The 14,408-nt window shown below is 35.1% G+C and overlaps 1 protein-coding gene and 1 long non-coding RNA gene across 2 annotated transcripts; one reads left to right on the top strand and one right to left on the bottom strand.

Annotated features, from left to right (window-relative positions):
- Nucleotides 1-510: 510 nt before the first annotated feature.
- On the bottom strand, nt 511-1,846 carry LOC109120731 (uncharacterized). The gene is made up of 2 exons (XR_011210844.1): nt 1,446-1,846; nt 511-867 (listed from the first exon to the last, which is right to left on the bottom strand). It is a non-coding gene; the product is annotated as an uncharacterized lncRNA (long non-coding RNA).
- A 1,309-nt stretch (nt 1,847-3,155) lies between these two features.
- Nucleotides 3,156-13,354, top strand: LOC101266142 (ubiquitin carboxyl-terminal hydrolase 14). The gene is made up of 19 exons (XM_004244133.5): nt 3,156-3,460; nt 4,348-4,519; nt 4,710-4,822; nt 4,917-5,253; nt 6,208-6,302; nt 6,782-6,915; nt 7,023-7,079; nt 7,195-7,272; nt 7,912-7,966; nt 8,362-8,442; nt 8,929-9,127; nt 9,264-9,321; nt 9,390-9,512; nt 9,797-9,885; nt 9,975-10,064; nt 11,166-11,336; nt 11,427-11,545; nt 11,654-11,780; nt 12,830-13,354. Exons 1-19 carry the CDS (start codon nt 3,365-3,367, stop codon nt 13,006-13,008), a joined length of 2,373 nt encoding a protein of 790 aa, XP_004244181.2. The 5' UTR covers nt 3,156-3,364; the 3' UTR covers nt 13,009-13,354.
- The last annotated feature ends 1,054 nt before the right edge of the window (nt 13,355-14,408 follow it).

Below are 14,408 nucleotides of genomic sequence, written 5' to 3'. Positions count from 1 at the left end.
TTCACCCAAATATGATTTACCAAGAATATTTGTGAACTTGAGACCAAACGCTAACTAACTTTAGAACTCGGTTGCAATATTTAAGATCATCATTATAAAAATTAGCATTCATAAAATTAAAATTCTGACTTCGCCTCTACGGCGGCGGAGAAGATCACATATGCAATTTTTGTTTCTTCTTTATGTCAATTTGTAACATTTTGTACAACTTACAATATGACAAATAAGGCCTTGCAATTGCACAGGCTTACATGACATTATACTGGGAAAAAAAAGAAGCAAAATTTAATATAAAGGATAGAATGGATAGGAGAATATTAGCTCTATAAACTAAAAAGTTAGATTTTTTTCTTGTACTAAATATAAAAATCCATCATTTTTCTTGTACTCATCCGAGTCTATACGTTTGAAACAATGAGGAGCAAAATAGAACCATGTTGAAGTGCAAATGATGGCAAAAACTTTCCCACAAAAAACCATAACCAATAGACAAATTAAAAGAGAATAAGCCCCAACGTTCCTGTTGTAACGTAGCGCGATATCTTTTTTTTTTACGTTATCATAGACTTGCATATTGTTTTCTGATTTTGACCTGTGAAAAGATGGAAATTGCGTTTTCTGTGATGAACAAGACGAACGAGAAGAAGAAGAAGAAGAAGAAGAAAATAAAGAGGATGTAGAAGTAGTGAATAAGGAAAAATCATCCATGCTTGCACTTGTGGACATTCTACTTGTAATTTTTGGTAAATCCTTTGATGAAGAAAACTTTTTTTCTTTTGTAGAATGAAATATTTTCTCAAATTTTGTTGATAACTTTTTACATGATCCAAATGAATACTTATGCTCTTTCCTCTGGCCTTTCTTCCCCTGCAAAAACAATTCAATTTTGTAAGTTTCATCAAGTGACAAATAATAAATCTTTTAATTTGGTCTAGTGCTATGAACCAGCACTAGGCCCAATATCGGGTACCTACACGAATCTCACACAACTAGTTATTGGACTGACAAGAAGCAACAGAACAAAAAAGCCTTCACAAAGATAAATTGGGCCCATATGCACTTCATTATATATAGTTAAGCGCACATCATAGACGCATTGCATGATGTGTGGTTAGACGCATATCACAGGCACAATTATTCATAATGTGTGATTAGGCGCATATCACAGGTTCAGATCATATCAAAGACAAAAATGTTGAACCGTGTGCCACTATTTAAGTGAGAACGGTGAATGTATGATTGGACGAAGCCGGAGACACATTATTCATCGAATTTCAAACTATGCACCACTATCCCTAGAAATTTCTCAAATCATTACTCGTCAAGTTTTGAACTATACGTCACTTTGCTTTTTTTTAAATAAAAGAGAGATGAAATATTATAAATGTAGACATACTCAATAAATATCTTCATTTTCTAGTCAAATTTTTTCCCCTTAAACTTACCAATGATGTATCAAAAAACACATTTTTGAGTGCATGAGAAAAATTCCTTCCAAAGGCATTCTCCTTTCGATTTGGTCGAAAATTTTTGGTCAAATCTTTTCCCAACATTGAATCCAATTTTTCTTGTGATTTTTCTCTCTTCAAATTAGATATATCTGTTGAATTATACGAATGACCTCGTTTATTTGTATTAGGTATATCATCGTTGAAATGTAGAGACTTATAACAACTATTAAAAAATCTATTCCTCCCTCGATTTTTCGCTAATTTTGCCATTTGCCCATGCCCAATGTGTAAAATATTTACAGAACTAAATTGGCATTTGCAGGGAGGAAGGAGATAGGGGGGATAGAAAGACAAAAATGTCTTTAGACTAAAAATATCGCGAATTTAGGATAAATAAAGAGAGTTAATATATGTTCTCTTTGGGATATCCGATAAAATTGGAACAATGTAGAATTTTTTTTTTAAAAAAAGAGAATCAATTTATACACAATTTTCACGGCTTATAGAAAAATAAGATTTACGTTATATTAAAATAAAAATGTGTTCATATTATAATCTACTCAATGTTTATTTTTTTGTGTTCTTCCGCTCATTTTCATATATCATCAAAATGATTCTTTTTGCTAGGGACCATACAATTATTGAAATTGTTTTATTATGACATAAACAAATAAAAAGTTCAATTACTCATATATGAATTATTGACTTTAAATTTTGTCTTAATAATATAGTGTGTTTCATTGGCCACCGTCATTGACGTAATGATGTATTATGATAAAATAATAAATACTTTTTAATTTTAAATTAGATATATTAAATTTTAGTCGTGTAATAATAATTTTTGTTTTCTTTTTAAAAATCATATTTGTATTTCAAGTTTATCCGCTAAACTTTCACAAAGTAGTCTCTTAAATTAGTACTTATAGAAGTTATTACTAGCAAATAAAGAAAACTTATTACTAACAATACAGAGTATCAAATATTAGATAAATAACTAATTTTATAAAAAATATTTATTTACAGAGCAATGAAAAGGTTTCATTTGAAAATATTTTTGATAAGATACACAAATTACGTATTAATGTAAATGATAAAAAAATCAATTAACAATGTAGCATTCATCCAAGTTAACTAGCTTGTTATTGACTTGGCTCATATTAATTTATCTAAATTCCACATATTTAAAACTTAATATTACATACGTAGCACAGCTCAAATTAATTTACAAGAAAAATCTTATTAAAATCTTATTTTAATTAATTATGATTTATCCGAGGTTAATAGGTGCGAAGCACCTTGGCATAACTATCAATAATCGAATCGCCAAATTGAATAACTATTTATATCGTATCAGAATATAATTATTACGTCTGATCGAGTTTTCAAATTTTATATTTGATATTTACTTTTAATTATTGTAAGCTGAACGTTAAAATATCAAGTCAAATACATTCATTCCTAAATTGAATAATTATTCATACCATATGATATGAATAACATAAACAAGTAATTCTGATATTTATGTCGATCAATTTATAATATTAAGATTTGGAAATAATCTGGTTTGATATCTTATCCTTCTATATATAATTCAATATTATTTATAAAATTATCAAAATACGAAAATCAAACTTTAAATTATCGAAACGAATACCCCACCCCCACCCACCCCACCCCCTAGTGAGAAAGCACATAAGCTTTGTAGGTTTCTTTCAACTAGTACTAATACATAACTAAAGTCCATATACTCCTTCTGCTTCCTTTCTTCATTTGGGAATTAGGGAGAAAGGCGGTTGCTGAATATTTGAGCAAAGAATCCATACGAATATATATACACATTTTTTTCTTCTTCTTCCTGTAGCTCTCGGCGATTGTAATTGAAGAATCCATTTGCGAAGAAAACGAAGAACCCTATGGAGCTTCTCCGATCAAACCTTGCTCGTGTTCGGATTCCAGAGCCGACTACTCGTATCTACAAGCACGAGTGCTGCATTTCTTTCGATACTCCGGTAAATCTTCAATTCCAATTTGGAATGTTCATTTTGCTGTAATTTTACTTCATTATTCGTTTGTTTCGTTGTTCCTAGTTTTTACGATTGTAGATGTTATTTGGACTCGTCCAGCATAGTTTGCAAGGCTGTAATTCTCGTCCTTGTGCCATTTTTGGTAAGAGAAGTCGTATGTTAATTCGGTAGGGTTTAGGAGCTTATACTAGGGTTTATAGTTCAATCCGATGTGGTTAGAAACTTGCAGTTAATTAGTAGTATTGCGAGTGATTTGTTTTTCTAAAGCTGCTATGAAGTTGTAGAACTAAAAATTTTAATTTCTAAAAGCCCCTATTGATATTTTGACCAAAAGCAAAATCTTTCTTTGAACTTTTAGTCATTCTACTTATACAGGGAATAAGTGATTATTCGAACGGAGTCAAAATAGATATGGAAGATCCATATACAGTCCATGACTTGTACTAAATATTAGTCATCCTCACTCGATTTTCAAGCTTGTAATTCGTAGCCTTGTGCAATTTTTAGCAAGTTCGGTGCATATTAAGAGTTTATTCTTGGTTTATGAATCATGGTTCACTCCGATTGAAGTTGAGCCTGCAGTTGATTAGTACTGATGAGTGATTTGTCTATCAAGTTGTAGAACAGACTCAAAATATAGTGGAGTAGATATAGAGAATTCCTTTGGCCAACCCCAGCTAGTTTAGGATTGACATATTAGTAGTAGTTGTAGTGGTATAGCCCCAATGAAATGTCATGCTGATGCTGGCTTATCAGTTTGATCTTTTCCATCTGTGTTCACTAATGCTCATTTAGGAAATATATCTTCACTTATGAAGCAGTTGCTATTGATTTAGCTACAATTTGTAACATTTTCTTTGCTGTTTTTCCAGAAATCCGATGGCGGGCTGTTTGTTGATATGAGTACTTTTCTTGCATTTGGAAGGGATTGTGTTGATTGGAACTATGAGAAGACTGGGAACCCAGTTTATTTGCATATAAAGCAGACAAAGAAGGCAGATGCTGAAGATAGACCGTCCAAAAAACCCACTCTCTTGGCTATAGGTACTTAAATATTTCACATATAGCTAAAAGCTTCCAAAACTAGGCCGAAAAAGAAAAAAAGAAGAATAAAGAGCCATATAAGTTCGCATTTTCTGATATTTATCATTTGACAGAGTTAAGCCTACCCTTACTAATTTGAGGTTGAAGCTTAGTTGATAGATTGACTTGGATTATGCCTTTCTCCTTCTAGGTTTAGACGGAGGGTTTGATAACAGTGAACCCCAGTACGAAGAATTCTATGAAATAGTTATATTGCCTGATAATGTCACTCTTCCTTTTCCATCGTTGGAATTGCCTGAGAAGGTAAACTACTCTTTGAAGATCCTTTCACAGGTTCCCTTTGTTTAGAGTAAAATGAAACATTTAAATATTGCTTATGTTCATCACGACTTTCCAGGTTAGATTGGCTGTTGATGCTATTTTACTAGCTGAAGGTGCTGAGAGGAAAGAGCAACTTGCTTCCTGGACTGCTGACAAGAAGCTTGTCAGTAAATATGCTACGGATCTGCAACAGCTTGACAATGGTGTTGCTGTTCCACCTGTGGGTTGGAAATGTGCGAAATGTGACAAGACTGACAATCTTTGGCTGAATCTAACTGATGGAACTATCCTATGTGGTAGGAAAAATTGGGATGGAACTGGTGGTAATGACCATGCAGTTAACCATTACAAAGAAACTGGTTATCCACTTGCTGTAAAGCTTGGGACCGTAACTGCTGATTTGGAGGGGGCAGGTAATGCCATCTCAAAACTTGAATCTTTATGCTCGGAAAATGTTTACTAAAAAATTGTTGCTGCCTCCAGTTTTTCGGTGATTGGATTTGCTGCTTTGCTCTTCTTTTTGTTATGGTTGACCACATTTGCTTCTTGAGTCTTACTTCTTTTTTTAATTGACGGAATTGCTTTGTAGCTCTTCTTTTTTTTGTTTTGGTTGATCATGAGAACAACATCTGCCTATCTTGTTATTTTGATTTTCGAGTGTTCCCAGTTCATCTACAAGTACTGCTATTGTTTTAACTGCAAAGCTGCTTGGTTTATGATTTGTGATTGATGTTACTTTGTGGTTGTTTGGTCAACAAAGCTTAGTCTTTCTTGCAGTCGTGATTCAAAGTAAGAGAGCTTTGAAGACTTGTGTTGTGCTCAAAGTATGACATTAGTCATATCTTTCTAGTTAGCCTATAGTCAAATGAAGGTATTAGTTATTGGGTTTGAATTTAACAACTTGCTGAACTGTTTAAATTTTGTCATTCTGGAAGTGAGTTGGTTTTTGATTTTAATTTAGGGACTTCCAGTTTGGTGTAAGGTGGAGGTTCCCAAAATTGTGGACTTTCTAACCACCGACATTCAACCCCAAAAAAGAAAGAATCTAAAGAACAATCAACTTTTTCTGTCTTAAGTATTAGGTGGATATCTAACTTCCATCACCATGGAATCGGTATTACATGCCCTGTACTAGTGCTTTAGATGTGCCATGCAGAATTATAAAGTTAACTATCCTGGTAATGGAGTGTGGACCAGCCACCCACCTCAGGTGCATTAGCTTTGCAAATGAATGGGTAGGGTATGTGGCCATGTAATTGGACTTAGTTAGACGGGTTACTACATTGATGATAGCACCTTGTTTAAAAGTTCTCATACTGCTATTTTCTTGAATGATTACTAATTGGTTGCAAACTTTGGCAGCTCAGATGTTTACTCCTATCCAGAGGATGAAAGTGTTGTTGACCCACTTTTAGCAGATCATCTGGCACATTTTGGTATTGACTTCTCATCCTTGCAAAAGGTTAGTAGCTAAAAAGATGACATTGAATATTTACTTAGATATGTTGTTGTAAGAAGAAGTATGCTTGATGTACATGGATATAGTCTAACGAAATGTTACATGTTTATTCTCGATTCTGCCATATTCTTGTGGAAAATAGTCAAACCTTTGGGTAAGCTCAATGTTTGAGTCTTTCACCTGGAGTTGCTCATCCCAAATCTGAGCAAGATGCCAACTAAGACAATGACATTCTCTTTCCTATTGATGATTACTCTATTTTACTCATATTTTCTGTGATTGCTCTCTTATCAGTAGTTCATACCATGTAAATTTAACTGATATTATCCTTTAACGGGTCACATTACTTTGTGATCATTGTCATTTGTGGTGATTGAGCTATCACTTATTCAATATTTCTTATGGAAAACCAATAATGCAGTCGTAGTCCCATCGTTACTTCTCATCCTACTATTATGACTAATCCTTTTTTGCTTTCCCAGACTGAAATGACGACTGCTGAGAGAGAACTAGACCAAAATTTTAACTTTGATTGGAACCGGATTCAAGAGACTGGTGAGGACGTTGAACCACTTTTTGGACCTGGTTACACTGGATTAGTCAATCTTGGTAACAGGTGTGGGTAACTTTTTATTACTGCTGCTTAGGCAACATGGCATTTCATATCTTCATTTGTTGAAAGAAACATATGAAATTCTCTGGTCTCATATATCGTTCTTGCAGTTGCTACTTGGCTGCTACAATGCAGGTTATGTTCTCAACGCGTTCATTTTGTTCAAGGTAAGATAATTATACTTGTGATAAATGTATTTGATGCTTATGAACTGATGAAAGTTAAAATGGTTTTAGATTTCCTTCTTTTTACATCTTACCATCTGATGTGTATCCTTGTCAGATACTACTTTGATCAACGTCTGAAAGAAGCTTTTACTACGGCTCCTGCTGATCCGACTGTAGACCTTAACATGCAGCTGTGAGTAACTTGGATCTGTTCATTTACCAGTTTAGTTTCATTACTTATTTATCAGCTAGTTATTCCATTAGTTGTGCACTCTGCTGCATCAAAAATACTCTGTTTAACAAAACATGGCATGTTTGATACTGAGTTGTGCTTAAGTCTCTCATTGTTACAGGAAGCTAGTCACTGCACACACTTAATGCATTTTGAAACTGAATTTTTCTGTTAGGGTTTTCTAATAATTAATTTTGAGAAAATATTCATATTCAGCAAATCATATTTTGCTTGAATGAATGATACCAACCCCCAACCTTCTTTCCCTTTTATTCCTTTTTTTTAAAGGCTTTTTTTATCAGGAGGGGCATCTAGCAGGTTTTATTCAATACCCTGTAATTGCAATTCAGGCTGTACGATACTTATTATGTTAAGAGTCCTACAGTTAACTGAATTTTCTGGTCCAAATACATACCAATCCCTAGTTGATGACTTGTATAGCTGACACGACGAGGCATAGTTGTTTAGTATAAACAGCGATCCCTGTAGAGTTTTTCCATGCTTCATTTTCAAATTAGATAGACATGTCATTATAGTAGCTATTGTTATGAATTTTGCTTGCGCGCTCAACTTGTTGACGGGTGACCTGTATTTTGGCAGAACAAAGCTGGCTCATGGTTTGCTTTCTGGTAAATATTCGGGTCCTGTTCTGGAGGTATGCGTGAAAGCATTTTGTTCCTTTTTGTTTCATCTACTATTTTTTTTTCCAATCGTGGCTTATAGTTAATTATTGGTTATTCAGAAGGATAATACTGCCAATGCTGTATATCCCCCCCCCCCCCCCCCCCCCAAAAAAAAAAAAAAAAAAAAAACCTACCCACACACACAGAGAACTTACGGTATCTGGTTCATTGACAATATTTTTAAGTATTTTACAAAATAATTTTCAAGAGTTTTTCTTTCACTTGTCGTGCATTAAGAAATGATTCTCATTACTTGGGGACACAATTTCAGTACTCACATGAGTTGTTCTTTCTCTTTTCATAGCATGCCTTTTTAACTTCTATCCATCTTCTCTTCTTATAAGTACTTGCTCCCATCACTTTGCAGAAACAGGAGGGTATCCGTCCTCGAATGTTCAAGTCAGTAATAGCTGCTAGTCACCCTGAATTTTCGACAATGAGACAACAGGTACACTGACATTCTTGGAATCTTCTTCTCCCAGACAATTGCTTTTAATTTAAGATTATCAGATCAAGCATGATAATGCTTCCCTCTACTAAAAGAACTCCAGCAATCTCTTGGTACTGTTTCATGCCTTAAAAATCCATTTGAGCTCTTTTTCCATCCAGCTGATGCAGTATTTGGCTAAGTTGATACTTACAGCAACACTTGGATTTTCTTTTCAATTTAGTCTGCCATTGATGTGGTCAGAACTGTTGTGCATTGCTCAAAATAGTTTCATGGTCCCTTCACTTTATTGCCTTTAAACCCCAGTCGGTTATTTTTCTGTCTTGCGATCACGTTCATTGTTTGTTACCATTGCCATGGCACTTGTAAACTTGATGGTGGGTTATGAGTAAGGGTCTTGTATATGTTGTAATAATATGAACTCTTATACATGATTTATTGCTATATTGTTATTCTTGTGGTTTATTGATAACAACGTATGTCTAGGATGCGTTAGAGTTCTTCCTGCATTTTATTGATCAAGTTGAACGGATAAACTCTGGGACACCTAATTTTGATCCATCAAGGAGCTTCAAGTTTGGTATTGAAGAACGCCTCCAATGTTCCTCGGGCAAAGTCACTTACAACAGAAGGAATGATTATATTCTGTCTCTTAATATTCCTTTGGAGAGGGCTATAAATAAAAGTGAGTTTTCTCTTTTATGTAATGCTTTTTTCTTGCCCTTTTCTTATATATTGTTCATTGCAAAATTTCAGCTGAGCTTGATATTAATGAGTAATACTGCCTCCATTGTGATATTTTGTTTTGTATGAAATTCCAGAAGAGCTAGCAGAATTTCAAAATTTGAAGGCTGAGAGAGCTGCTGGAGGAAAAGAACTGTGAGTTTCAAGTGACCAATACATGCTTGCCTTTCATGTACTTCAACTAAATGTATGGGTTTTTGCAGGTCTGCTGATGAAATTGTTCGCCCTAGAGTATCATTGAAGGATTGCCTAGATTGCTTTTCAGCTCCGGAGGAGGTGCATGATTTCTACAGCACAGCTTTAACGGCTAGGACTACAGCAATCAAGTAATCTTGTTATTCTCCTCTGTGAAGTTATTTCTTCAATTTTTCTCTTGTTCTGCTTGTGGCATCTCAAATTTAGTTTACCTGCACCTCGTCTATTGTTTTAGCAGGGCCTAATACCTCGTCTTTTTGGCTTCCATACTTCTTACACAGTTGGCTGTAGAAATTATAGATGTCTTGTCTGTCAGCAGTGGATGGCTAGTGTCTGTCACCTTTATCAATTTGCTCGACTGTCGTACTTGATGAGGCCACTTCTTTTTATCTTATTTAATTTTGTTTGTAAATAGAACTGCAGGTTTGACTTCTTTTCCAGATTATCTGGTTTTGCACATGCGGAAATTTGTTATGGAGGAAGGTTGGGTGCCAAAGAAGCTTGGTATGCTACTTTTTCTTTATCGATGTAATTCTATTGAGTGTAGTTTATCTTGTTATATTGCTAATCTTTTTCTCTGATGGTCCTTCTAGATGTCTACATAGATGTCCCTGAAACCATTGACATAAGTAGCATGCGAAGTAATGGTATTCAACCAGGAGAAGAGCTGTTGCCTGACAGTGGTACGAATCTCCTTGTCTTCTACTAAATTCATAGTGATCTTGTAGATAATGTCTTCCATTTCAGCCCAGATAGTGCTCTATTGCAAAGAATAATATAAGCATGTCTATCTGGTCTTGTCGCAGAACTTGTTTTCTGCCTTGCGTCCCTTTTCTAGCTACTATATTTGATTGTCACTCTTATATTTGAATAATGAGGACATGACGCCTTGGCTTTCTGAGAGTGTGTGGCAAAAACCTTTTTGGAAATAAAAAATAGTTGTGTGGGATTCTTCTTGTGAAAATCTTTTGTCGTCGTTTTGGGTGGGGAGGACGTACCATATGAGCTGGGGAGATTTGTATGATCTCATTCTCCTTGGGTGTTTGAAGTTTGTGACTCTTTTCTTTTGTCTGTATTCACACATTGCTAAGTGGTCTATTTCTGAATCATAAGATTTGACCTTTAGCTTGCATTAGTTTCTCTCAACCAATCTGTTAATTGCTTAATCAGGTTGTGTCTGTTTAGATAACGTTGAACATTCATTGGAACTTAGCTTATTTAGTTCGTCCAATGATGCATGTAAAAAATGATTTGGCATCTTATTTATTTTTTATTTTGACTCTGGTTTTGTTATGCGGTCAACCTTAAGACTTTCAATTATGTTGTAGTGTTTTGGAAGTAATATTTCTTCTGTTCTAGTTTGTCTATTGAATGGGAGTAGCAACAGCCGACAGGATAGAGTTCTGTATGCATAGAGCCCATATTTAACCGACAGTATATACCTCAGAAATTCGTAGTTCATGAAATAGATTTCAGTTGCTATTTAATCTAATTCCTCTCTAAGTAATAGTTTCTTTTAGCAAGTGAGTAATTGGTGTTGCTTCTCACTCTCCAGCTAATGGTTGTTCCAAATCTGGGGTATCTGCAAGCTAAGGATGTTGTCTTAACAGCTTTTTAGTGGGTGTGTGATCAATGATGATCAATGATCATCACTTTAATTAACATCAGAAGTTTTAGCAATAGGTGCTACTTGTATGCCAAGTTCCTTTAGGGTTTGAAACTTTTGGGTCATGTTTTTGCAAGTACTAAATTGCTGCTATGTTGGATTACTTGTCCATGAACAGCTGCAGGGGATGGTGAGCAGTCAATAAAGCTTCTGGCTGACGATGATATTGTTGCACAACTTGTTTCAATGGGATTTAATCTACTCCATTGTCAGAAGGCTGCTATCAATACTTCCAACAGTGGAGTAGAGGCAGCAATGGATTGGTTACTTAATCATATGAATGATCCAGGTAGTTTTAATGTTTGCTTTCAAGCAGGGTTTACTCATATTTCTCGCCATTACTAGATACAGGGTAATTTGATGCATATTTTTTTTCCAGATATTGATGCTCCTATATCAGAAAACGTGCAAAATCCTGATATTGATCAATCTAAAGTTGATACGCTGGTTTCATTTGGTTTTGAAGAGAAACTTGCCCATAAGGCCCTGAAGGCATCGGTAAAAATCTCACTTTTACTGGCGTTTACTATTTCACTGTGGGGTTCCTTGCTATTCACTGCCAATAGCATAATGTTTGCTCATTCCTTGTTTCTATCTGCTCATCAGGGAGGTGATGTTGAAAAAGCTACTGAATGGATATTCAGCAGCCCTAGTGCCAGTACTGCAGCAGACATGGATGTTACTACCAGTAGTGGAGCTGCAGTTGATACCTTGATGCCTGATGGAGGAGGAAGTAAGTTCCCTATCCTCTGGTTCTACTAGTTGTACAGCTTTGTTGCTTTTATTTGGAACTGATGATATATTCTTACCAAATCTGTGAGGCAGTGGACATTAGCCTTCTCTTAAGTGATGTAGGTGAGGAGCCTCTGTAGTGTACTGCTACAATATGTTTTTCTTTAGGCTCTCCATATTTCTGATCCTGCTTAATCAGCTTTGTTAAGGATTTTATATATAGAATGGTATGCTAGTTCTACTAAAGTTTTTCCGTTGAGCTTCCAATATTGGCTCACCTTCTCATGGGCTTAATCATCTTGGTAATGGATTTTAGAAGTGGAATGCTATATTTACTGTCTAATTATTTTTTCCGTCATTCACACTCGAGTTTAGTTTCCTTCCGCTCTCCTTTCAAAATTCTTTACCACCACTTGTGTGGTTAGAAGTATGTTTATTTTTCTTCTCCTTTTTGTGATTTGTTAGCTGTTTCCCCTCTCTCCTCTAAGGGGCAACAATGGTTTCCAACTATTGCACCTCCAACTTACGGTAGATCATAACTCCATACCATGGTTTCTTACTTTCTGGTGGTTGGAAATGGTCAATATAGATGCCCCACGTTCTTTTCTTGATCTAAACTTCTAATTTCTTATCCGGTTGCTTTCACTAAAACCATTTTCCTAATTTCTAATCCAGTTGCTTTCACTAAAATCATTTATCTTTTGAGGGCTGCAAATTAGTTTCAAAGCCAAATTATGGGTCCTGTTCTCTGGTTTTGCAATTTTGATATTTGAACTCTTTTAGAGAAAATCCATCAGTATTTGTTTGAATCACTTCATATATTCGGAACGTTTAAGAGCAAGGACTATTGGGACTTGACCTAACTAATCTAAAGTTTTAGGATGATAGAAAGTTCCCTACATCCCTTTAAAAGCGTTTTAGTACTTCAATTTTATTATGAATTTCATTCAATGCATCACAGTCCTTGATAGTGAGATTTGGGTTTACTTCTATATTCTTTTATGCCCACTTGAGTCTTGACCCAAGTGTATCTTTTTGGATAATTAACAGAATACAGGCTCCTGGGATTCGTGAGCCACATAGGCACATCTACCCACTGTGGCCATTATGTCGCTCATATTAACAAAGATGGCCGGTGGGTGATTTTCAACGATGAAAAAGTTGGGGTCTCAAAAAATCCCCCTATGGATATGGGATACCTCTACTTTTTTGAAAGACTTGAGAGTTGAACAATGGACATCTCGGAGCAGGATTAAATGTTGGGATATGCAACTTCTGGAGTCAGCTTGCTATTGTCATTTGTTTAGCAGGTTGAATACATACGACAAATGTCTCTCGTAACATGCATTGATCTTAGACGAATTCAAATCTCAAGTAGAAGAGTATAAACTTCTTTAGGACGTGAATTTCGAAAGTTTTTTCTTCCATACAGGACCATTCTGTTCTGCTGGTTCTAATAGATTTTGTTTATTTATTTTTGCCTCCCCCAGTACTTCCTTCTCTTTTGTTTTAAGATTATATTGTTGATAGCTCAATATATTTTTGTGAGGCATACTTTAGGTGTCTGATTGATAACTTTACGGGTTGTTTGTTGTATTTGGTCTAATATTAGAGAGTAAATCAGCACATGAATTATATGTTGGGATTTCACTGACATGCCTCTAGATCAAGTTTTGGAACCTATAGTCCCCCAAAAACAAATGCAGGATTGCAAAGTCATTTTGTGTGGGGTTGTTTACTTTGTCGAACTACAATATGGGATGGAATAAAACAAATTTAAAAAAAAAACAAGTGGATTTCCAGTAACAGCAGTACAAATTGTCTAGTACAACTTAAGGATTACTGCAAATGAGTCGTAGAGTCAAGTACAATATGAGAGAGAGAGCTAAAATTAGAAGTACGAATATATTCATACTCAAACGTACTACTACAAAATTTCCAGCAGTACTTCAATAAATTAGATTAACAGGGTGGACTAATATAAAAGGAAGTGGAAAGTGTGCTACAATATAATATGAAGCAAGAGAACTTTCCACAAATATGGTAGTGCTTAGTCCATAGTATCGCTGTAGCCCGCACATAGAGAGAGTTTTAGAGCATCGAACTGTTATTTATTGCAGAGTACTTAGAAACATCATTGAGTGCAGCGTTGATGACATATTTGAGAATTCCTGCATTTGGGCCTTCCTCATTTTTCATCAACGCTACACTCGATCATGTTTTTAATTCTCTGAAGGAACATTTTATCAAGGAGTTAAAATGATTAGTGCAGATCACACAGGTCTGATGTCCCTTCTCTACCTCTACTCCAATTTCTCTGAAACAAGATGTGTAGTAATGCAATGTTTGTGGAGACTTTGGTAAATTCACCTGTCTTGTTAATATTTTACCTTGTTTCACTAATAAATTGACTAATTAAATTCATGTAATCGTAGTCGATTTAATTTCTTGATTGAATCAGGGCCTAACACCTGTTAAAAAAATAGCTGGATCTCATTGGTAGGTAGGCTGCAGATATGTGATATTTGTGCACCTGTCACGACACTTGATTTGACCGACATTTAACAATTTCCGTCTTTTTCATGTTAGTTATGTCAGTAAGGATAAAGGATTTGAATATTAACTTATG

The sequence above is a fragment of the Solanum lycopersicum genome, chromosome 7 (genome assembly GCF_036512215.1).
Source record: "Solanum lycopersicum chromosome 7, SLM_r2.1".
In the NCBI taxonomy this organism is placed as follows: domain Eukaryota; kingdom Viridiplantae; phylum Streptophyta; class Magnoliopsida; order Solanales; family Solanaceae; genus Solanum; species Solanum lycopersicum.
The sequence above is the reverse complement of the archived record's forward strand: the minus strand, read 5'-3'. Positions and strand labels throughout refer to the sequence as shown.